At 40.7% G+C, this 23,883-nt stretch overlaps 1 protein-coding gene across 1 annotated transcript; it reads left to right on the top strand.

The window, feature by feature from the left end:
* Window positions 1–20,070, top strand: slc16a2 (solute carrier family 16 member 2). The gene is made up of 7 exons (XM_022759950.1): window positions 1–983; window positions 10,842–10,986; window positions 11,829–12,327; window positions 14,478–14,621; window positions 16,004–16,232; window positions 18,362–18,634; window positions 18,747–20,070. The coding sequence occupies exons 1-6, from the start codon at window positions 566–568 to the stop codon at window positions 18,616–18,618; spliced, it is 1,692 nt and encodes a 563-aa protein (XP_022615671.1). The 5' UTR covers window positions 1–565; the 3' UTR covers window positions 18,619–18,634; window positions 18,747–20,070.
* The last annotated feature ends 3,813 nt before the right edge of the window (window positions 20,071–23,883 follow it).

The raw sequence follows: 23,883 nt of genomic DNA, 5'->3' as shown, positions 1-23,883 counted from the left end.
CGAGACAGCCTCCGGGACCCACACGGGCCTACCTTTTCACATTTACGTTGTGTAAAGACATCGAATGAAAGAGGAGGAGCGCCTGATAATTTCTTATGCGACCGCGGGATGTTGCGGACCGTATGCGGACTGCGTGACGGGAGGATACGGTGTCGAGGTTGAGCGGACGTTTTCACAGGTTGATGATCTGCATTTGGCACTGAGCAGGGAAGCCAACAAAAGTAAATACATAGTGTCAGTCTTTATAGGCTGTTCCTAGAAACACAGGCTCACATTAAAAGGAGAAATAGGCGGTGCCTGCTAATTCCTGGAAAAAGACATACCTCCGGCCAGAATGACACATTTAACGTCTGCAGGTTGGAGTTTAACCGCTGAAGTTGACGCTCAGACCTGGGCTACATGCAGCGTGTAAGGCTTGTCTGTCAGTAAAGGACCGTCTGTCTTACACATTTTGACAGATAGCCAATCAAATTTGTTTCTCAAATCGGTGCTCTTATGTCAGTGACCTATATCTCATGCATGTGCGCCAAGAACCCACAGTAACCTCACCACCGGACCAGACTGCATGGGGATCAACGGGGTAGATAATCAACCACAGCCGTCCAGCGGAGCCTGCCGGACGGAGCAGCCGGCTGCAGATCCCCAGATGGAGCAGAGAGATGCTCCCCATGAAGCAGTGAGGAGCAAGGATGATCAGGCGGCGGGCAGCGAGAGCAAAATCGTGCAGGAGGACAGCACCGTGCAGCTGATCGAGGCCGGGTGCAAGCCGCCCTCTGATTCCGAGGCGGGGGTTCAGGTGAAGCAGCACGGCGACGGTGCCGGATTCGTCCCACCCGAAGGAGGTTTCGGCTGGCTGGTGGTTCTCGCTGCAACCTGGTGCAATGGGTCGATCTTCGGGATTCAAAACTCTTTCGGCATCCTGCATTTGATGCTTGCACAGGAGCATGCAGATCCAAGAGACAAGACGACTCAGTTCAAAGTGGGTGAGTAGTACCATACTGTCTGCTGAGGTGAACTGGACAGTGAGATGAAACAACACAGCAACTGGTGGACACAAGTACATTTTGTCCTGGGTGCACGCTTGGTTACAATCGATGAAAAATTAAAATATGGGAAACTTGTATCACCACTGGGTGATTATCATAGGAAAGACCATCAGCATGACAAAAACAAATGACATCTTTATCTAAGTAACACCAGCAATTGATCATGTATAGGCTGCTATACTGTGTCACACACATACATTCATGATTCATTCATGGATGTGGGTCAGCTCTGAGTTCAAGTGAGTTTACCCTGCACTTAAAGTGGCACACTAACCGTAGTGTCAAATGACATATGTGCCTCTGCAATACATATGTCTGCATTATTTTTTCTTCATGCGTTCTGAAAATGCCCCTTAACCCTCCTTTGGGTTGCATGTTTTGGAGAGCACCATCTCTGATGTTAAATGATTAACCGGCTTTCAACTGACTAATAGTGTACTTGTCATCTATTCACTAACACCATTGTTTTTCTAAATCTATTAACCAGTTGCTGCAAATCCATTTCAGTTTGTCACAAATGGCCCTTTGATAAAGTCTTTCCCTGACAGGCTTGAAATTTGTTACATAGAAAGTCATAGAAATGTGAATGTACTGCAGACATTTTAACATTCTGTAAACCTGTGATCATACTGCCCTTATTAAGTGTGACAAAAAGTAACTTCATCAAAGTGGTGAATGCAAAAATAACCTGCCGATTCAAACTGGAGACATTTCTGCCACATATAGTATAAAAGAGCTAAAAGACTTTGTGATATTTTAATTCTAGTTACTAATATTAACAAAAAAAGATGCTGTTTACCACTGACTCTGACGTACATGACCAGAATAAGGCCAGTGTTCACCCCTCTGTTTCCCTTCATGGTTCAGTTTAAATCATTTTGCTGAGGATTATATCACAGGCTTTCACTGATGTATATTCAAATAATTTCTCTTTATTTCCTGGGTACTTCAGACTTGAGTGTGATTTAGAGTAATGGGGGAGGCAGGATGGAAAGCAGACAAAGAAATCCATAACGTAGAAATGTGGAAATCTGATGTCACTGTTAAGGAATGAGACAGCCCAATCTTGTTTTATTCAAATAAATTAGTCTCTAGATAAAGTTTGAAAATCATGGAGCAACGACTGATGATCCATCAATAGTTGATAGGGAACTGACATTTTCTTGCTTTTGTCTCTGGAGCACTTCTGAAGTCTGGGTGTCCAGAGGTTTGGTCCCTTCATGGCGTTACATATTGGAGCACTGGCCTCTTGTTTTGGCCTGAAGTACTCACTAAATAAATAATTATCTGAGGAATGAGACAGACCCTCTCCTTGGGCAAGCTGCTGGTTCTGATCAAACGGGAGCTGGTGTAAAGCTGTACGCCCATCTGCCCAGATTTTAGTGGAAAGAAATATTTTTGAGGATGGGGAGTAGCATGTAACAGGAGTGGGTATTTTTCTGAACTTCCTGTCAAGTCCCACAATCACCAGCAAAGGTTAAGGTCAGGATGTGGGAAGGGATTACAGTTCTAAGACTGTTCCCTGGAACAAATTCAACCCTTTATTATTGTCAGTGTAAAGACAGTTACAGGGGGAGAGAAAATAAACCAAAGACTCGTTTGAGTTCTTTATGTAAGTTGAACATCTTTAATGGTATCTTGCACCTTGTCATCTCTAATTCATTTTGAGGAAATTGCTGTGTCTGTGGGCAGCGTGACAAGGCATCACATTATGTTCAGGTTTTGTGTGATAGAAAACCTCAGAACTGTGAACATGTTGAGCCTGAGAGCAGAAACAGTAGGACTGGTAGTTGCTTTTCAAGAGTCATGTGAAACCAGAGGTAATATGTTGCAACAGAGGGCAGTTGCTATCAAGGTATTTATGTTGTTTTTTCCCCCTTTTTTTTTGGCTTGTTGAGGATTTCATCTCCAGCCGTTCTTTGGCTTTAATTCTTGGTTTTTCTCATATGTGAAAGGATTAAGCGAGTCGGCTGAGTCCTGACCTTTTCCTCTCAGCAACAGAAGAAAACAGAGGGGAACAGCTTAGCTATAATAGTCACAGTTGTAAAGGCTCCTTTTGAACTAGCCAGTCTGAGAGGGTGCAGTCAGTGAAAGTTAAATTGACGTGTGCAGAACATCCTGAAACAGGACTTCTGATTCACAAGCAAAAAACCCGTGGGACCATGAGGTGAGGAGGTGACAAGAAAAGACTGAGTTGTAATTAAATCTTGATCAGAGATTACCATTAGGTCTTTATACTGAGCTTGATTATGCTGAGTATTTATTAAGCCTTAAGGGGTAAACAAGAGATTTTCAAAATAGCTCAGGAGTAACAAGGTGGGGGATTAGAACAGCCTTTTTTTCAACAAAAGAAAATAATGAAGGAGAGGTGAGTGGATTATGAGTTGCAGATGTTGTTGTTTTGCTTGATCACAGCATGGCACGGTCAAGTTTCATCCCTGTTGTGGTCCGAAAATGCTGGTATGTCAAGGTGTGTACTGAGTTCAAGTATCCAACACAACATTCTTTTCAAATCAAAAACAAAAACTGTGGTGCTTTTACAATCAGTGGGGAGTAAGCCCCTTGTGAGGTGATGTGTGACTGAACATGGGCGCGGCAAATGTGGGAGAGAAGTTCAGACTGCAGCACTGTCTCTGCTGCGGCAGAGTTTGCAAAACTGGGAATGCGTGTGAAGGGGCAGAAGAAAGGGACTGAGTGAGCGAGTGATTAATTTTTCATTGATCCCAGAAATGATTTCCATCTATATGTCCCTAGTGTTAAACAGTAGGGAGCTTTAATGAGACAAAAAAAACCAACAAAGAAACAGAGGCTCATCCAAACACAGTGTGTCCTATTTGTGTCTATACAGTTTAGTACTGAAGTTACTGAGCAACATCACCTCTATTCTTTTTTTTTCCTTAAGAAATTTGGTGTCTTGCTCACAGACATCAGGGCGAGAGTGATGTAACTGAGGCTCCATTAGTAACACTGCTCCATCAGTAAAAGTAATTTTCCACTCTAACTTAAGTCTTAAGTGGACAGACAATAAATCATACTGACAGCAGCGTTTGGGCATTAAGAGAGTTACCCATTAAAAGTTGAAAAGTCACTGATAATATATAAATTACATGCACATACCACAAACAAGCTCTTAGCCCTGGGCTTACATACAGGAAACCGGCCTTTTACCACTATATGTTACAAAATGGAAAGATTTCTGAAGGCTACAAGCACCTCTGTGCCTCTGTGCTGACACACATTAAATTATATAAACTACTTAAGAATAGCTCATAGTGAGTGCAATAACAGTGGCAACATACAAGTAAAACTAGGCAGAGATTACTATGTGTTCATGAAATTTTCCAAAATCGCTAAGGTGTGTTCAAATGTCCAGTTTTGTGTTTGATCTCTCTGCTGTCCTCTTTGTGTAACCTTGTCTCTGTGTTATTTGGCTTGGTAATCATCAGTATTAGGGTAAAATCAATATTACTTTTAAACATTTATGTATTGAAGCTGTTGATTATTAATATGTAGCAGGTATTTATGAACTCAAAACATTAGGGGGAATTAGTGTCAGGCCTGGGTTTTGAGAAACAGCGTTTAGAACATTATGGGACACTGAAACTGAACTGAAACACAGGCTACAAAAAAAATCATATAGAATTAGCTGTTCTTTAAAGGTCCTACCCTTCCAGTGGCGGGGGAAACTCAGGGATCCCTGCAGCCTTCAAATGAACAGTTAAACTAGGCATAATTGCAGTGTTCAACACTGTGTTTCTTTAGCTGTTGTCATTATGTAATCTCTCATCATATCAGATGCGGTAAACATTCAATGGCTGATATTTCTCAAAAGCCAAATATCAACTCAGTGAATAGAATATTCTAACAGGTGTCTGTGCTGTCTCAAGCAAACCTCTCATTAACAGACTTCTTTCTTCTGTGGAGTGCTACATTGTAGCTCTGCTGCCCCAGATTTCTTCAGTATCTCCAGGGTAGCTGGAAATCCTAGGTTGGCAGATCAGGGAGTACTGTGGCATTTTTGACATTCCAGAGGGCAGGGGAATGGGTTCAGGTCAGATCATAGTCTTTAAAGGCACCACACACAAGCAGGTAATCAAACATAGGGGTAAACTGTTTTTTTTTTTTAAATATGGGTTCATTAATAAAGTTTATGCATTTATTTATAGGCAGTTTTCCAGCAGGTGCAAATGCAAATAGAAAGTGTAACAGGGGTGAATGCAGAGATTCGTGCTGTCAGACACATTCGTGGACTGAGGCCGCGTTGTTTGAACATAACTGTGGCAGCTGGTCCCCCAAATGACTTGTCTTACATCTGTAATACTCCACAAACTGACCTTAGGCACTCTGTGGTAGCCATTTAGGTAACTGAAGCTAAGATGAGAGTTTATGAACATAATACCCTCACACAGTGGTAGCTTATGGTGCACTGTTTTGTTGAAATGTCTCAAAATGAAGAATCTGCTCTCACTGTGTACTCATAGAGGGTGTATCCAGCAATATACATAGGCCTATAGGAAGGTTGAATTTGGCTTGATAGTGGTGACCTGCGAGGAATTAGCTAAGATAAGCTAAAAAGCTAAGTGAGGATTCGCCTGAAACATTTGCAGGCTTCTTCTCTGGTAAACAAGGCTTACAGTCCGCAAAGTATCAAATATCCCTCAGAGAACTATAGCTACACTTAGTCATCACTTAGTATGCTACCAGACCTGCTTGTTAATAATTTTAAAGCTAACCGTAGTTATAGTCTTTGGGTAGTGTACGCTCTTAACCATAACAAAGGTGCTATAAAAGTCTATTTTGGTAGATTCCTACAGTGTAATACCACTGAGTAGTGTGTGTTTTTCAGTTGAAATTATCATGTATGTCAAACAACAACACATTGTCCACCCCTACCACCTGCTAAGGGCATTTCATGTGGCCTTGAGGGAATGGGCTTCCGTACCAAGTCTATAGTCTTGTACCTTCGTGTTTCCTTTAATGTTGCCAAAGTACGTACGGCCATTGTTGCTATAACTGTGAGTACCCAAGACAGTTTCGAACACAATATGTTGCATTGTTTAGCAGATAGAATATTTCCTCTGTGTGTCTATGGGAAATTGTTTTAGACACAAACACTGCGGTCAGAAAGCATTTGGATAGTCATTTGTTTTTGATTGTTTTGGCACATTGGATTTGAAATAAAACAATGATTATGTGGATTTCTTTCAACTTTAAAGGGTTGATTCAATCCAATTCCAAAAAAATATTGTTTCCTACTTACTGCAGTGGTATCTATCTATTCAGATAGTTTTTGTTTTATTTGCCCAAGTTTAGAGATATGTGTCTCTGCTGATGCCAAATAAATTGGAGGTGAATAACATTTTGTTGGTTCTGCTCCAAGTGTTGAAAACATTTGAAAAAGTCAACAGCGACACTTCTTTCCAGGAACAATGAATAATCCACAGAGCATGCTGTAAACAGTTTTCTTTGAAAGTACTTCCTGTTTTACTTGCTGTCTGAGGGGCTAAATAGCTAGAAATCCAACACTGATCATCTCATGTGAACGTTAACACCCTCAAATAAAGGCTGAAATTTGGCACTTTAGCCTCATTGTTTCATTTGAAATCCAATGTCCCGGAGTATAGGGCCAACACACTATCACAGATCTTTGTTACTGCACCGTGGCTGCTACTGTCGTAAACAGCTGCAGTTCTTTGTGATCTTAATCTTTGTCTCTATATTGCAACTGCAGTAGTGAGGTAATTGTTCCATCACATATGTCAGTCTGGAACACAGTGAGAAGACCTGAATAACATGAATGACTCAGTGTTAGTGTTCTCACGGCAATAGAAAAGCTGGTTTGTTTGGCATGCAAGATATTTGTTAAGATGTAAGACCCATCTGGCACCAGATTCAGTTATGTACTCATGATGCAGACCAGTCTTAATAGCCACATGTTCAAGCATGTATACGCTATAGTTTTGGCATTACTCAAACTTACATGATTTGGTTAGGTTTTGTTTTGCCATAAAACAACTTGACATACTTACAAAAATATATGTAGTACACAAAACAAAGATATCCACAAATTACAAGCCTGTACGTCCTACACCAGCTATACTAAGTAACCTTGGTTAACCTCTTAGTGCATTAAATGACACTACGTCTTTAAAATAGAACAGCGTGTCTCTGCTGGAAGACGTTTGTTCCACCAATGTACAGATGGGACTTGTAGTCTCTCTGTCTCTCTATTGCTGTCAAACTGCATCCATCATTTAACAAGAGGGATTGTTTTTAAACCCCCCCTCACTGCACACACACACACACATCCACACACACACACACACACACACACACACACACACACACACACACACACACACACACACACCTCTTTTCATTTTGCCTCAGTGTCCCTCGCTGTGTTCTTTTTCTTTTGTTTGAAAGTGTTCAGACCTAATTGTCTCTAATGAGTACGCTCCTCTCAGTCTATTCACAGACCTTTGCTTGTGCCAGGCCAGAGGGAAATGGGGGTTCGGTGACTGGGTTGGCCAGAAAAAGAGAAAAGAGAGTGGAGGAAAGAGACATGGGTCTGCAGTTCTGTTAGCTTTTGTATGTTGCACGTTGTAGAGTTTACCCCAGGAAATGTAACTGTAACCATCCTCTCCACATTGGTCCAGCCATGAACCTGTGGATGCAGGCTTGAGACAAAGTGATTGCATAATTTATCATAACATGACAACAACCAGCAATTAGGATTGCTGTACTGCTGTCCTCAGAGCTAGATTGTTGGCGCCACCAGTTCTCGAAGAGGCAGAGGGCTCTGTTGAAGCTGGGTAAAGGGTTGAAGAAAAAGCTTCTGGAAATTAAGCCTTGCCCTTATTTACGTGTGCCTAGTCTTCAATAATATGCTGCTCTTCGTTCCTTTCTATTCAGTATTCCACATTACTCTATAACATCTCCCTGTAACATTATATTCAGCCAGGGAGAGACCACAAACATGAAATAACAGCCTTGGTTTAAAGTTGTAATCTGTGATGTTTATTTTATCTCTCTCTTTGGTGGTAAGCATTAGTGCTGTCAGTTGCACATTTACTCCATTGCTGAGACATATATTCCTTTAAGAAAGAATATGAGAAGCTGGAGAAATACCAGTGAAGGTTAAAAGTGATCCCAGAAGCACGCAAGACTGTGGCTATTCATTTCTGAGATTCCAGGCACCAGAGGGCTGCATCCCAAACTAAAATCAACCCAATTCTGTCAGAAGTTTTGAGCTGAGCTGAGGTTTTTGGGTGATTAACTTTTTAAAGCTATGCATGTATGTCATTCAATTCTAGGGCGGTATGTTTTATTTCTGACTGTATGCCATTTGTCTTTGCACACATTCTTGAAGCTGCAGGCTATTCTTGTGGAACACGTCCTTTGAAGGACCCCGCCACTGAATGTGGACGCCACTGTAATCATGGGGGTCATTTTTGGCCTTTCCCTTGATGCCACCATCAACTTTACCTTCCTGTATGTATGCATATGTTTTGTCATCTAAACAGTACAGTAGCCCTAACTGGAGAGATTATTGAGCAACATTTACACTCTTTTACAAAACATACACAGAGCAGTCTAATACTTTCCATTGTGGTGCTGTTTCAGCTTGTTATTTCCACACTGCAAAAAGACATATGTTAAGCCCTCAGGGCAAATATGGGGAAAGAGCTAAACAGATTAAATGTGTTGCACAGCATAACATGATTTTTTCCTCAACATTGTTGCTCCATGATCAGTTGTGAGAGTGTTAAGGGTTCAGCATATTTAAAGCTGCTATAATCTACTATTTTTATATTGGCTTTTAAAGGTTTCATTTGTAGTGATGAACCAACAGAGAATTGTAACCCAACTACAGTTTTGATACACTCTCATAGATCTCACCAGTGTCATTTTCGGCCACAGCATGTTGATGTTTTTTTTGTGGAAAAAAAGTCTAAAAGCTCCCCAGACATCATTTGCCCAGCACCAAATAGCAGGAAGGTAAAGTTAGCGATTATCTGGTGAACAAAGTGAGCTATTTAACAGCTGAGGAGCCAACTATTTCCTTCAGGATTTGGTGGATACTGAAACCGATTGCAACCTCAGAAAGACCTGAGGTTGAGGGTTACAGACAATGTTAGATAATCTGACACACACTAAGTTTAAAGGATACTAAGTCCCTTAAGAGAACGGTTCTTAGCTCTCTAGATCAGTGGTGCAATGTGGTGCAATTGTAATGTTAAGGTGCTTATGGGAAGCCAAACCCAAACTCTCTGGCTTATGAAGTAAAGTGGGTTAATCTGATCTCATGCAACTGATTTCTCCCTCAGTGGTATACTTGATATATGTGTTTTTATGTATGTTGGTTACGCCAACATGTGTTAACAACCATATGCTTTTACCTTGATCGATGAAGTGTTTTCTGTTGCTCCTCACGATGAAACTCTGAACATTTTGTAGAGAAAGTTGCTAGGTGGTGGGAGTTTGAGAGTAAGGTTGAATAGCTGAATTCTCTCTTGTTTCATTTGGATAAATAAACTATAGGAGGACTGAGGTGCAGTCCCACCCTTAAACTGCAAAAAATGTAACTTTGTAGTGTACACTATGTATGCATACAACATGTATAGTACAGAATGTTAATGACAACCCACACAACAAAGACTGTTGTACGTGTGTGTAAATAGGTAAATCAGTCCACCCGTCTGTTTATCGGTCTCTCTGGTCTCATTCCCATTGAGCTGTTAGATCAGTGTGACTCACAGCCCAGACACTACGGTAGACATTAAAGCTACCTTTGCTCCCCAGGAGACTGGACCCAGACATTTGTTTGTTTTCACTTCAGGGTACGCAGTGTCTCTGCTGGATCATTCTGGCGCGTTATATTTTAACACTGGATGGATGTTACACCACAGGCCAGAACTATCCACTTTGATCCACTTGTTGATCTGCTTGTACCCCACGAGAAAAATCTTATAGAGTGTGTCTGATGTACATGATGCAAGCAAAGACACAATAAAGAGCAGAGTTACATACATCTATATAGCAAATTACATCAGATGGTGGAGTGTCACAGAGAGGTATCAAGGTATTCATGCTGTCTGAGTTATGAAATGTAGGCGTAGGTGCAAGATTCAACATGAAGCACACATTTACTTTATACTGTGACCTCCATTGAGATCACAGGTGGCACATGTTCAAACCGTCAAAGAAATGAAGCCAATCATGAAGACTTGCACACAAGTGCAGCAGCAGATGCCTTTTTAATTTTCATACAATATCTTCCATATGGAAATTATTTTTTATTTATTTATTTATTTTTTTATAAAATTGCTTTAAAAAGTGTTGTTTTCTCATCTTTCTTCTACAACAATTTTGTTCCATACTTTCAGTTTCAAGTGGGGCTGTATATACACTACATTTGTTTGACTGTATAACATTATATAGTAGTAAAGGCAAATCCTCCAACTGCATATGATTTAGTAAGGGGAGTTTCAAGAACTGTAGCAACTGTTGAAAGATTACATAAGGCAAATGATATAGTGCGTTGTTTCAATGCAAGAAAGAGAGTCCATTTCTCCTCATTGTCCTCATGTCAGTTGTATTGCACAGAATTGTATCCTGTATATCTTTCCATGTGTTGATTTACAGCACACACATTTCATGTTGCATGGGCTTTTAGCCTCAGTCAAACAGGCAGAAGATTGTCTTATATTTATTTCTGATTCTAGCTACAACATACAACATTTCTACATATTACTGATGATGAATTATCTCCCCTCTCCTCTTCCTCTGCAGCCTGGGTCGGGGCCCTGGCCATGGGCATGATCTTCCTTTGTTCACCTGTGGTCAGCATGTTCACCGACCGTTTTGGCTGTAGGAAGACGGCTGTCAGCGGGGCGTTGCTGGCTTTTATAGGGTTGCTCAGTACATCCTTTGCAAAGTAAGTTAGTGTACATTTATTAAAGACGTCACTTGTTTCCGCGCCAGTCTGTGCCACTGGTGTTTTATCACATTTTAGTCACAGACCTACTGTTAGCATTCAAAGTAAATACCTAGTATTGTTGGATAAAACTGAGAAAATTGTTTATAACACTGCCTGTAGTCCTGATGGAATTTCCAGAATTTTCAAAGTCAAAGTGTCTAACCATCTGGATGAAAAAGTAATCCATCTGCTGCACACCACCAAAGATTTTCAACCTGTTTCTGAAATTACAGCTTTATTTCCTGATCCAGGTGCTGGAAATGAAATAGAGTATGTCGTTGCTATATTGTACACAATACAAAAAAAGTATCACCCAAACATTTTGTATGAAAATATGGAAAAAAAAAAAAAAAAGGAGACAATTATCATTGAAAATTCAACCAAGACATAAACATAGATAGTGGATTAGGAAACAGAGCCACACTTTGGGAAATAGGTAATTTTGTTTTCCTTCAGATTGTTTGATGACCTTCTGGGTTTTTTCAAATGTCATCAGGTATTTTTTTCCCAGAAATTAGGAAACTATGACATGCCATTTGATAATTTTGTTACACTGTCTAGTGGCATGCCTTCCACTAAATCATGATATCTAATCATCTTTTCATCGATTGTTGTCCTATTCAATTTATACAATAATTAATGTTACAGAAAAACAACTGGACATATAATAATTGAGTTATTTCATAATGATTTTCTGCTCATATTCAACATCTTATCGTCACTATCATCTTATCCTCTCTTCTTTTCTTGTTCTCTTTTGTTACTTTACTCCTCCTTTTCCTTCCTCTCTTTTATTGCAGCTCCCTAGGCCTTCGTTATTTCACATATGGCATATTGTTCGGCTGTGGCTCTTCCTTCGCCTTCCAGCCCTCATTGGTCATCCTCGGCCACTACTTCCGCCAGCGCCTTGGCCTGGCCAATGGCTTGGTCACAGCCGGTGCCAGCCTATTCTCTATGGGCCTCCCGGTTTTGCTCGACAAGGTGGTGGAACCTCTGGGCCTCAGCAGGACCTTTCAGATCCTAAGCCTCTTCATGCTGGTCCAGGCTCTGCTGGCGTTGACGTTCAAACCTTTACTGCCTGCTGGAGGAGGCATGGGACCACCGGGTATGGGTCCTGACCCTACTGGACCTCAAACCCAGTCGGGAGCTACCGATCAGGGTGGGAGCAGGTGGAGTAGAGTTCTGGTTGGGCTCAGGAAATACTTCAACCTGCGTGTGTTTCACAATGTGACATACCGGGTGTGGGCGTTTGGAGTAGCTACAGCTGTATTGGGCTACTTTGTGCCATATATCCATCTGGTAAGAACATCTCATGGGCATGCTTATAGAAGAGTTACATGTTGTGTGTTCCTGGCGTAAATTAGCTTAACTAAACCCAAGGCAGTTCAAGTCTTCTGTCTCAAATAGCACCAGAGTAAAAACAGCCTGTCATATTTTGTTTATATTTGATAGATGTTAATGGAAGATCGCATGTAGATACTAAGCTTTGTGTACTTTACACTCTTCCATCCATCTCAGCTGTGCTAAAACGTGACCTAATATAGAATACATGCTATAACATCCGTAGGTATTTTTGGTACATGACTGTGACCTTTTCATTGGTATTACAAGGTTTATGGTTTTGATTGGTCCGAGTTGTACAATTATGTGTCTGACATAAAAAATGATGTCCCTACTTGGGGAATGGAGAGACGTGGAGAGGGAGGGAGATTGTTGTAAGAGCTGTCCTGTTGTACCGTGGTTTGTCTGATGCCATTCATTTTCTATAGGGCTCAGTTGAAGGGCAGTGGAATGCATGTGAGCATGGTATATGAGCGGTGAAAGCTAAAGATCTGACTTGTTCCTATCGACATGATAATAGGGTTTTGTCAGAATAATGGCTGTGACTGACCATCAGCTGCCAGGTTTCTGATGACAGAGCTAAGTGTCCTTTCATGGTTCATTTCATGGTTGTGTTTGCTACAGCATTCACATCTGCTCTGTAAATCACTTGTCCTGTGTTCTCTAGTAAATATCTGAAACCAAAAGGGAGAAAATCATACTTCGCATTTTATAGTTTCATGATGGTGCCCCCTATTTTTGCATTAATACCAATAGCTCTCTGTTACGTCCATGTAAGCGCTTCATATTAAGCCATGCATAAATCGGCAACGTCATCATTTTGTCAGCCAGGCAGCAGCCTGTTACACAACACAAGCCACAGACTTTGAACAACAACAACTCACATTAGCTTTCATGACATGAACACGAGTCACATCCTGTAACTGGTTGAAAAAACCACCAAACAAGCAAACGTCAACTGGGAAAAAGTGCACTGCTAACATGAGTTTGCAGGCTAAATACTTAATTAGCTGCTCAGCTTATATGCAAATATCACTTCACACGAGTCAGCATGACTCCTGACAACACACTGTCTAAGGCTTGTAAACTACAGACAGGTTTGTTACTTTGTCTCTTATACTCCTGCTGGGGCTCAGCCTTCCAGCTGATGTCAATCAAACAAAGACAAACCCCTCCAGGGGCTGAGAGGAAAAGGAGTATTTCTCAAAAGACATTGTTTTCCTTTCTTTTAACAATACATTTAAAATAACACTGACATTATTTTTTTTACTGCTAAAGGGTATGACGAAATCAAATCACTCCCAAAGTACAATCATTTTGCATTCTATAACGGTTAGAGTCCAAAAGTCGGCCAGAGTATATTTGCAAAATCTGTACACGAACTATGACCAACTCTGGTGTGAAATAGTGAGATAGTAAAGGATGAGGGTGAAGTGTAAAGCTGCAGCGTGGAAGCTGTGAAGTTGATCTCCCTCTATCCAGATGTCGGATGTTCCAGCTCCGGCCTCCCTCTGTCAGGCCTGTTGTTTCAGGCCCAGGCCCAGATGTAAACACAGCCCCGGCCTTTGTATTGGCTCAACCACCTCAGGAAACCTCTCCTGTATGGCCTCTCTGTATCCCTAAACATGCCTATCCTATGGCCATTGATGAATGTAGAGCCCTTCAAAGCAGAGCAAATATTTCACAAGGACCAGCATGCTCAGGAAAGACTTCAGAGGGCGGTTTCATGTTTTGGATCTGAATTGGGGGGTCAGGGCTGAGGGGAGTGGGAGGGTCTGACCTATATGCGTTGGGTCTTCCTGTCCTGCTGTTCCAAAAGTCTGTGGATGAAGACATTTTGTTATTGTTAGACCGTGGCTTTGGGGTTAAGGATGGACAATTCCACCACTCCAAAATGCACACCCATTTTATGAGGTCATTGACTTCTTAGGCAAAGAGCACAAAAACATCTGAAGGAGTTCAACAGCAAGTTGTGTGGTATCTTTGCTCACTCATCCATTATTGGCAGCTTCTAGAGTGTTTCTCATGCAGCACAATCCCATTATCCACTGTTACGCACTGCCAAATCTCACACAGCACCATGGCCTGTCTTTCTTTTCGTTTCTCAGATAAACTTTGTGAAGACAAAGTTCAAGGACACCCAGAAGGAATGGGTGCTCCTGGTGTGCATAGGAGCTTCATCCGGGGTGGGACGCCTTGCTTTTGGCAAGATTGGTGACCTCATTCCTGGTCTTCAAAAGGTCTACATGCAGGTGAGGAAATTAAACATCTGCATATAACATTTGACCTGAAATAGAAGACTTGAAATTAACTATTAACATTTGTGCTTTAAGTCTCTTTTTTTCAACACCGAGTACGCTGGTACTCATATTATCACACTGAATCCATATCTGTTTAATGTTATTCTATTAAAACGCTAATTTAGTGTTTACTGGTGGTTGAACATTGGAATTTTATTTGCAATTAGAGTGATTCAGTGTCATTAATGTCTCATTAGATTGCAGATAAACATAACTCAGATACTAATTTGCACACACTTGTGGAACCTTGTTGTTGTTGTTGCACGAAAAATGACTGGCCTAGATAATGATAGGGAAGATTCAGTTCAGTGTAAATAGAAGGGGGAAATGTATTCACAGCAATTTTAGAGGAGAATACAAACAGGATTTGTCATTTCTTGCTGTATATGTGCGCAATTTCTGCAGAACGCAAATGTACACATAATCCACTGACTGAGTTGGCCAGAACCAGCACACTCACGCTGCATGTTGTTGATAAACATGTACAGTGATTCAGCAGAGGCATAATGAATCTTAGGTTAATTAAAAACCTTGAAATTGCATAACATACATGTTTAAAATGTGCAACTGTATGTGATATGAACACGCATAGATACATGTTTATAATGACCCTTTGGCCCTGTTGGCCATTTAAATTGTGCAGAGATCATCTTTTCTGTTGAACAGGATAATGTGTTTACTGTGTGCTGCTCAATAGGTTCTCTCCTGCTGTCATAAATAAAGAAACACACTGGCTGCGGTGGAGTCTTTTACAGATGGAAAGGCTTGTTCTTTTCTTTCTTTTATCCAGAGTTGAACACTCACTGTATTTTTAAGAGTTGATTTCTCCTACAATATGGTAATTATGAAGGGTTTTAAGGTAACACTTCGGCTCATTGTCAAGGAACAGAGCCCTCCCTCACAGTTCACAGTATTAATCATGAAGTCGGAGCTCAGTATAATGTGACTGCTCAGATTTGTGCGAACAGGCAGGCAGACTTCTGCAGAAGTAAACAAAAGCTCAAAGGACAGATATAAATATCTTTCTCAGCCGATAGAACAGATGACGTGACTGAGATGTATAAAAGTTCCTCGGTTGTATGTTCCTGCCCACATTGCTCATACTACATGAACTGAATTGGTGGTAGTAAACAGCAACTACTGTAATCTAAAAAATATAATAATAATATGAAAGTCATTTTCATGGCAAAGAAACTGTTTTCAGTATCACTTTTTTTTCCAGTTTTCGAGCTGGAGGTTGTACTCTAAATGAGCTAACTTACAGTTTTCAGTGCAATATAATGAACGGCGACTATAAATACATTGAAAGCTTGTGTTCTCGCCGTGTGTTTCAGGTGGTGTCCTTCATGGCTCTGGGCCTGATGTCCATCATGATTCCTCAGTGCTCGGTGTTCGAGGGGCTGGTGGTTGTGTGTGTGTTCCTGGGGCTGTGTGACGGCTGCTTCCTCACCATAATGGCTCCCATAGCGTTCGAGCTAGTTGGGCCCATGCAAGCCTCACAGGCCATAGGCTACCTTCTAGGCCTCATGGCTCTTCCCATGACAGCAGGTCCCCCCATCGCTGGTGAGAAGAACGCTTCTTTTTTCACAACAAAGCACTCATTTATACATTATATACCAAAGGGAACATTTTGATCTGGCTCCTTTCACTGACGTCAAGATGTCAGCAATAACAGTGCACAAAAAGGTGATTGATAATAGCAGAGAAAAAGGGGATAGAAAAGATGTAGGGACCAGGTAAGACGAATGCATGGCAGGATGGATTGTACAGCGAATTGTATTTAGAGAGGTTTGGGCTTTTAGCCAACTGCAGGCTGCCTCCAGGGTTTTGTCTTGGGAAAAAAAAGTACATACAGGGTAGGATCTCAGAATTCAACTTAATTTGTCTGCTCTGCCTCCCCCTTCTCTCTGCTGAGCTCTCTATTAACAGGAGTATATAGAAGACCATTGCTGGCAGACGGTTAATTCGATGACTCAGGCATCCTTGTGCTTTGTGTTTCCAACCACTTTTAGCTCTTACACATACCGGGACTGCATTTACTACAAAAAACAAACTCTGATTTCTGTTTTAAACTACATCTACTATACTCTATACTAGAGCTGAAATAGTTAGTAGAATAGTTGATTAACAGAAAATGAATCTGCAACTATGTAAAACTGTTGATAAAAAAAACAAAAAAACTAGGTTCTGAAAACTTTCTGTGTGCACTTTTACTGTTTTCTGACATTTTCTACACAAAACAATAAATTGATGAATTGAGAAAATAATTCAGTCATTCAATCAGATTATAATCTTTTGCGGATTTTTTTTAATACTGAAAATATCCCGGCTTCATGTGTGATTAGTTAATTGATTTTAGCAGAATAGTTGATATTTTTTATAGAGAATGTGTGTTGCAGTTAGGCAGCAGAAACTGGAAGGGGGGAGCAGGCCAGAAGGAGAGTAGTTTAGAGAAAAAACTTATCAATTATCAATTATCTTATCAATTATCTACCCCTCTACCCTATCGTCCCTGCTCATTTTATGTCTGAAAAGTGTCTTATCTTTTTCAGTAACTACGATCAAATCATAGGATTTTAGGGATCCAGTGCATATGGGAAGTCACTATAAGAGACTAACCGGCCAAATGAATGCACTGTTTGTGTCCACACAAAGAACTGTATTCAGACATCGAGGACAGGATAGTGGTTTCAATTGGCTTATGGTTTTCCTTCCAACTAAATATAGTGCCAGCCTATCATCTGTAGTTAGACATGCGTACTTGACATGAGGCAGATTATTATAACGTGTAGACTTACACTGCACAGGGGAATTATTGCTGTAGGAACATATATTGTTCTGTACATTCTGTACAGTTCATGAGCAAGCACATATATGTAACAGGCAACAATGTACTGTAAGTGCACATCCCTCCCACTGGTCTGTGCTGTAGGTAGAGTTTGTTTGATTTAGCTCAAGTGGATAAATATAGGCTGCGCATATACACAGTACAGACAGGGTGAGGTTTTACTGCTGTATTGTATCACAACCCTGCAGGGTGCACAGGGGTGGGGAATGAGTATAGGCCTTCATTACTATAAATATATGATGTATAATGTATGACAGAGTTATTGTGGCCGTAACTTGCATTGCTACATCTGTTAGTAGATCATAATAGAGCTTAGCTTACTTTCTTGAATCGACCTTTTTAAAGTGCATTGATCAGACAAAACAATAGCCGGCAAAGTCTAAGGAAATTTCACTGCATTCAGTGCTGACGATATGATGTTGTACAGAACCAACGGCAGGATGTGAATCGTTCTGCCCACATGCTGTTGTGCATATATGTGCACGTATGCATGGCACATGGTACGATAGGGAACAGGCTAATGCGCTTTTACGTCACCTGAAGGCCACCATAGGTTCTCCCACACACTCGGAAAGGAAAGGGTGAGGGGAGGGATGTTCAGTTGGTTGCAGTTGACAGCCTCACCGGTAGATGCTTCTGAATCCGACACACTTGTCCTTAAACTTACGGACATAACAGTGTTTTTGATCTTCTCATTACACTTTGGGGAAAAAAGTAAATTTGATGCCTATCTGTCACTGATGACATCAGGGACTCCTAGTGAAACAGACACTGTGTTTCAGAGGGATTCCTTGAGTGAAGACAGGATAACAATATATGTATCCCCCCTGCCACCACTTCCCAGGTCTCCTACATGATTACTTTGGGAACTACACAGTGGCCTTCTCCCTGGCTGGGGTGCCTCCTATCGTGGGGGGCGTGGTGCTCTTCTTTGTGCCCCTGATACACTCCCGGCTCCAGCGAGGCCAGGCAGCAGCTTCACCGGATGACACATCCACGACTGCCCACATGTTGCCCTCTGCGCCACTAGCGGAGGAGCCCAAGAGCTGCTCCAATGGAGACATCCTGCCTGGCTACACTGACGTAGAGACACACATCTGAGTCGCACCGTACAAAGGTTACATACATTTACACATGCCCAGCACATGTTATTTACCTGGAAATATGTAAAAACACACGCTTCTCCTTGTGTTTACTTTCCTTTTGCTTTGTGTTTTTTTTTTTTCCAGGGATTCAGCCCACCAGCACCTTTTCTCATCCTTAGATTGCCCTCCTCCCAACCAGAGCTCTCTTGTTGGCTGACCTTTAGCCCCTCCTGGCCCTCATTGGCTGTTTGTTATTTTCTTGTGGAGAGAAGTCGAATAGGGCACTCTGGCTGCAAGCCGCAGAGAGGACAAAAAGCAGGCACATCGGGATAGGATGATGGAAATGTTTAAGGAGGATAAGCACAACACAGTCTCAACTAGGATTGTTTTCATCAGTGGGGACTCTGTAGTAACACATACCTCCAAGAGAGAAGAAATTAAGAGATTTTAATGGGATTTTCTGATTTCACAGCATTAATGACTATAAATATACATTCATATTTATACTTATAGTCATAAATATAGTCATATCTATGACTAAAAATGACTATGCTTTGTTTATAGATTCCATATAAACACATTGTTAAGATAAAGAGGCATATAGAATAAGAACTAGTTAAGGGATGAATTCATAGATTTCTTTATGTAGTACCTCATGCATCTTATTTTTTTCAACACATTGCATTTTACTTAGTTTGTGTAGCGGAAACACAAGCTCATTTTGAGAGATTTGCAGGTTTGCTTTAATCTATTCTACAGTTTTCTGCTGTGACAGCTACAAGAGAAACACACGGATCTGTTGTAAATGTCACTGGAGAGAGATCAGCCACCAGACGCAATCACCTCAACTCAACCGCACACTGTACCACACTGCACTCACAGCCAGGGTCTAAAACCTTAGCGAAATGACTTCAGCTACTCTACCAGCCTGCCTGCATGGGAGACAGATGTGTGATTGTGGCAGCTGTTGATTCCACTGATTAACAATGCCGTGAACCCGAGAGTGTTCGATTTTTTTTCTTCACAGTTTTAATATAGGTCAGTGACTTTGCATCATGTGGCAGGTTAACTTATGCAGTCAAAGTTTAAAGAGGTGAGCAGAGAGAGTTGTGCATCTCCTGCCCGAATCACCGAAACTAATCTCTACAGTTGATGCAAGGTCCTCACATGAGTCAGCCTTAACTTTCAGCTTTTTTTTTTTCCAAGAATTGAATTCTATAGTTTTTATTGTCCTTTTAAAGTTTTAGCAGGGTGCTGAACAAATCTGCATAAACTCTTTGTTATGACTTTGAGAAATAATTCACCAATAGTTTTGTGGTGTGCACACCGTATACCTGTTTAAGTGGAAAGAGAAAGAGAGAGAGAGAGTCACGGCTATTGGGAGCATAGATTTTTCTCATATTATCAAAAGTTAAGTTTTCCTCTGTGTGGATGTGTGTGTGTGTGTGTGTGTGTGTGTGTGCGTGTGTGTGTGTGTGTGTGTGTGTGTGTGCGTGTGTGTGTGTGTGTGTGTGTGTGTGTGCGTGTGTGTGTGTGTGTGTGTGTGTGTGTGCGTGTGTGTGTGTGTGTGTGTGTGTGTGTGCAGCACCTGCGCAACTGCATTTGGATAGTAGAGGCAGTTATGTAATATGAAACTATTATGTTGCAATCTGTTGATAATAGGGGACTACTGAAATTAAAACTGCCAAATGGCCAGAGCCCTCATCAGGCCATCTCACAGATAAATCAGTTTGCTGCTTTAGTTCAGTCTCGTCATGAGAGCCTCACTCACTGTGTTAGCATTAATGAAGCAAAACGTCGCAGCCTCGTTGAGATATTCCCTCAAGAGGACAGTTACTGTTAGATTTCATAAACATTTGGACCACTTACCTCTGCACTCTTAGATTACAGGTTCTCCTGAACAATGAACTTTAATGAACAGATGTGAAGAGCTGCAATAATAGAGTTTGAGTTACATTCTATGGTTATATACAGTACATAACAGAATAGCATCGGGGGGAACTGGGAAAAGGAAATGCCCTGGTGTTAAGGTGGTATGCCTTTCTAACAATTCCCCTCGTTGCTTTCACTGCCATTACTCAGTCGGCTTCTTTGTTACAACACTTTAGGGACTAAAAGCTACACAAACCTCACTGCTGAGTGTAGTTTTTTAGGGGTTTAATGCTACAGGAAAAAACGGTTCTGAATAGGAAACATACACCTATACCTCAGTAATCAATCAATCCTCAGCAGTTTAGTTGAACACGTTGACATTCTTCATTAACTTTGTAATTTCACTGCCCTGTGTAGTGGTTCGTTGTTGCAGTCTGAATCTCACACCACAAAGTTGCCAAACACCAGTTTTCAATGAACCCTGCTTCCTCTCAAACCTCATTAGTGTCTGTTTAAGTACCACAAAACAGTGGAAATTTCACACTTCCATTCCCCATGATCAGCTGGTGCATAGTATATTTTGAGATTTATTGTTCCTCCTTTTTTTTGCCTTTATATCCATTTGCTCTGTTGTGTTTGATCCTCATCATTCCTGCCCTCTATTACTTCTTCCTACAAAAGTGCGAGTGGTCGTTACTGTAGCTTCTCCTCATCACAGCCTCTTTTCCATGTCTGTGAATGAAAAATACAGATATTTAAATGTCTGATACTCTTAACTAAAGTTATAGGAGTCACGTAACCATGGAGTGGAGATATATATGATGGTTAAAGATTGTAAAGTATGTTTGAAAGCAAAAACATAGGCCTCTAATTTGACTGAGGCAGTGTTGAATTCTATTGGTAGTTGTTGCAGCTGCTATTAAAAGACAAAAAAAGGTCGGGATAATTAAAAATTATGGGCAGTGTGAGCTGTCCATGTACCAGCTATATAAGCTAACCAATATCATCACAATTGTCATCACAAAACATAACAGATCACATCAACCTGAACATAAAGCTCCAGCACAGTAATGATTAAAAACAGTCCAATTAAATCTTTAAAATCTTCATGACTTATAAATAACTCATTTACAGTTTCCGATTTGCTTTATTTAACAGAATCATTGTCTTCTTGCCTAGTAAATAATGGGTAGCTGTGAAATTTGTTGTAGATTTTATTTTTGTATTATGAAGGTTGCAGGAGATTCTTTTATAAAACTGCAGAACTACATGAAACATCAGTAAACCATCGCCCTAATGGCTGAATTTTTTTAAGATGATGACTGCATCCACCTTCAATCGAAAGATGATAATAGATTAATAGGTAACATTTGATATGTAAGTTGATATTCTGCTGGTTTGCACAGCACTAATATAAAATTCTGTTACGGCCCCAGTGAAAGTGCAGTGTTTGGGTGTTACTGACAAGTTGCACTAGTTTGCTGCTGCTAAACTAGAGGCCTATGTCATTAAAGTCTCAGAATCTTGCAAATGAATGAGTGAATGAAAAGTCTACAGAGGATTTTCCCTCTGGCAGCCATATTGGAGGACTTCAGCCTTTTGGTTAACAAAAGCTCTAAAAGGCTGATTGTGTTTCTATGCACGAAATGTGTTGGTCTCAACAAAATTGACTAGAATGGTTTAATTTTTTTTGACTGTGAACTGATATTTTCTGTCTATATTTTTGTGTTGAATATGTCGTCAGCTTGTTAGCTAGCAGCTTACTGTTGTTTTCTACAACACATTTTTGAAGAAGGACTAAATAGCAAGGCATTTGAGTCACAGCAGTAACCTCAATTTAGAAAAGAAAACAAATCTGCCTTACAGTAACTGAACAGATACACCAGAACCACAACTTGTTGCCAGATTTGAGACACAAATGCAACGTCTATACAGTGAATTTTTCAGATCTTAATGTGACTTTTTACTCATTATTTTCGTTTTTTGCTTTCAGTATAGTCATTATCGGTCCTGGATGTTTTTAAACAGCATCCTTACTTAATTTCACCTAGGGCTGGGCGATATGGCAAAAATATCATATCACGATTTTTTAAAAATAAAATCACGATTTCGATTTTATCACGATCTTAAATTGGAAAAAGAAAAACAGACAATTTAGACCGAAGAACCTTTCTTAACAGATTTTATTTCAAATAGTCGCAGTTTTGCCTGCATGTGCAAACAACGTAAAGTTTAAGGTAAACAACAACAACATTCTGGTTCGTCGTGTTACCGCCCGACGTGCGAACGGTTTCTGTGCAAACTTTGCAAATTACATTTGCTTGCGCTTGATCAGTTGCGGAAAATCCAAACCAATTCCATATAATGGAGGTGGAATTTTTTTTAGCGACCGACTCCGTTTGGCTTTCAGCCACCGCTCTCCATGTGCTACCGCTACACACACAAACAAGGAGGCGGGTAGGAAAGTGCGTCACTGTCCGTAATTCGCTATGATTGGTCGGTCAGGTTGACGACGTCAATACGTCTGGTGCGTCGGTGCATCAGCATAGAACTGCAATTTATAGAATGTGCCCTAGACGATCCCACGATCTCTGCAGTTTGAAAGATCGTCTTCACGTTGTAATCCTTCACGATTTAATATCGTCATATCGCCCACCCCTAATTTCACTTTAGTCAATCTCACCCAGATTCTGGTCAGGACCAGCTGAGTGCGCCTTTTTATTAGCCTACTGCAGATTCAAACAGAGTAAAATGACATGTATCAGCATATGTACTTTATATACTTTGTAATGGTTTCTAATTAACCATAAACTGTTTTATTGTTTCTTTAATTATTGATTTGTTTTAGTGATTCAATGACTACTGGAAAAAGAAGAACTGTTGAGTTAGTTCAGATTTAAAATAATATATAAAAGTGAAGGAGTTGAATGCATGAAGAATGATACAATACATCTGAATGGTGTGCATGGTGTCTGCTCAACCAGTGTTTGGCTTGCCAAAGTCTTCTCGTCTATGCAGCATTCCTGGGCTCACGGTCCACTTCCTGTGACCGCTTCACTTTCTGAAGTCTGAACATGTCAAACTGTTAATGATGAATGTTTACTTGGACTCTGAGTTTGCATTTGTCTCCTGTAGCGCTCAGAGCTGTAGCCTGCAGTAGTTTGAGGAACAGTTAAACTTACAGTAGAGCCCCTTGTATGTTACCTAAACTATATACTACTAACATTACATTTGTTTTACTTATTGTTTTTAAGACTTCGTTTTTTTTTATAATTAAAAAGTTTTTGAGCTGTTGTTTTCCCTGGCAGTCAAAATCATGAAAACATCTATTCTTCTTCTATGTTTGCTTTTTTTGATCTCTTGGTGCCTGTCTGGGGCATACACGATGCGGGTCAGAGCTACAGAGAGG

The sequence above is a fragment of the Seriola dumerili genome, unplaced genomic scaffold, assembly GCF_002260705.1.
Source record: "Seriola dumerili isolate Sdu_G_001 unplaced genomic scaffold, Sdu_1.0 BDQW01000331.1, whole genome shotgun sequence".
NCBI classification, from domain to species: domain Eukaryota; kingdom Metazoa; phylum Chordata; class Actinopteri; order Carangiformes; family Carangidae; genus Seriola; species Seriola dumerili.
This window is presented reverse-complemented; position numbering and strand designations above follow the sequence as displayed.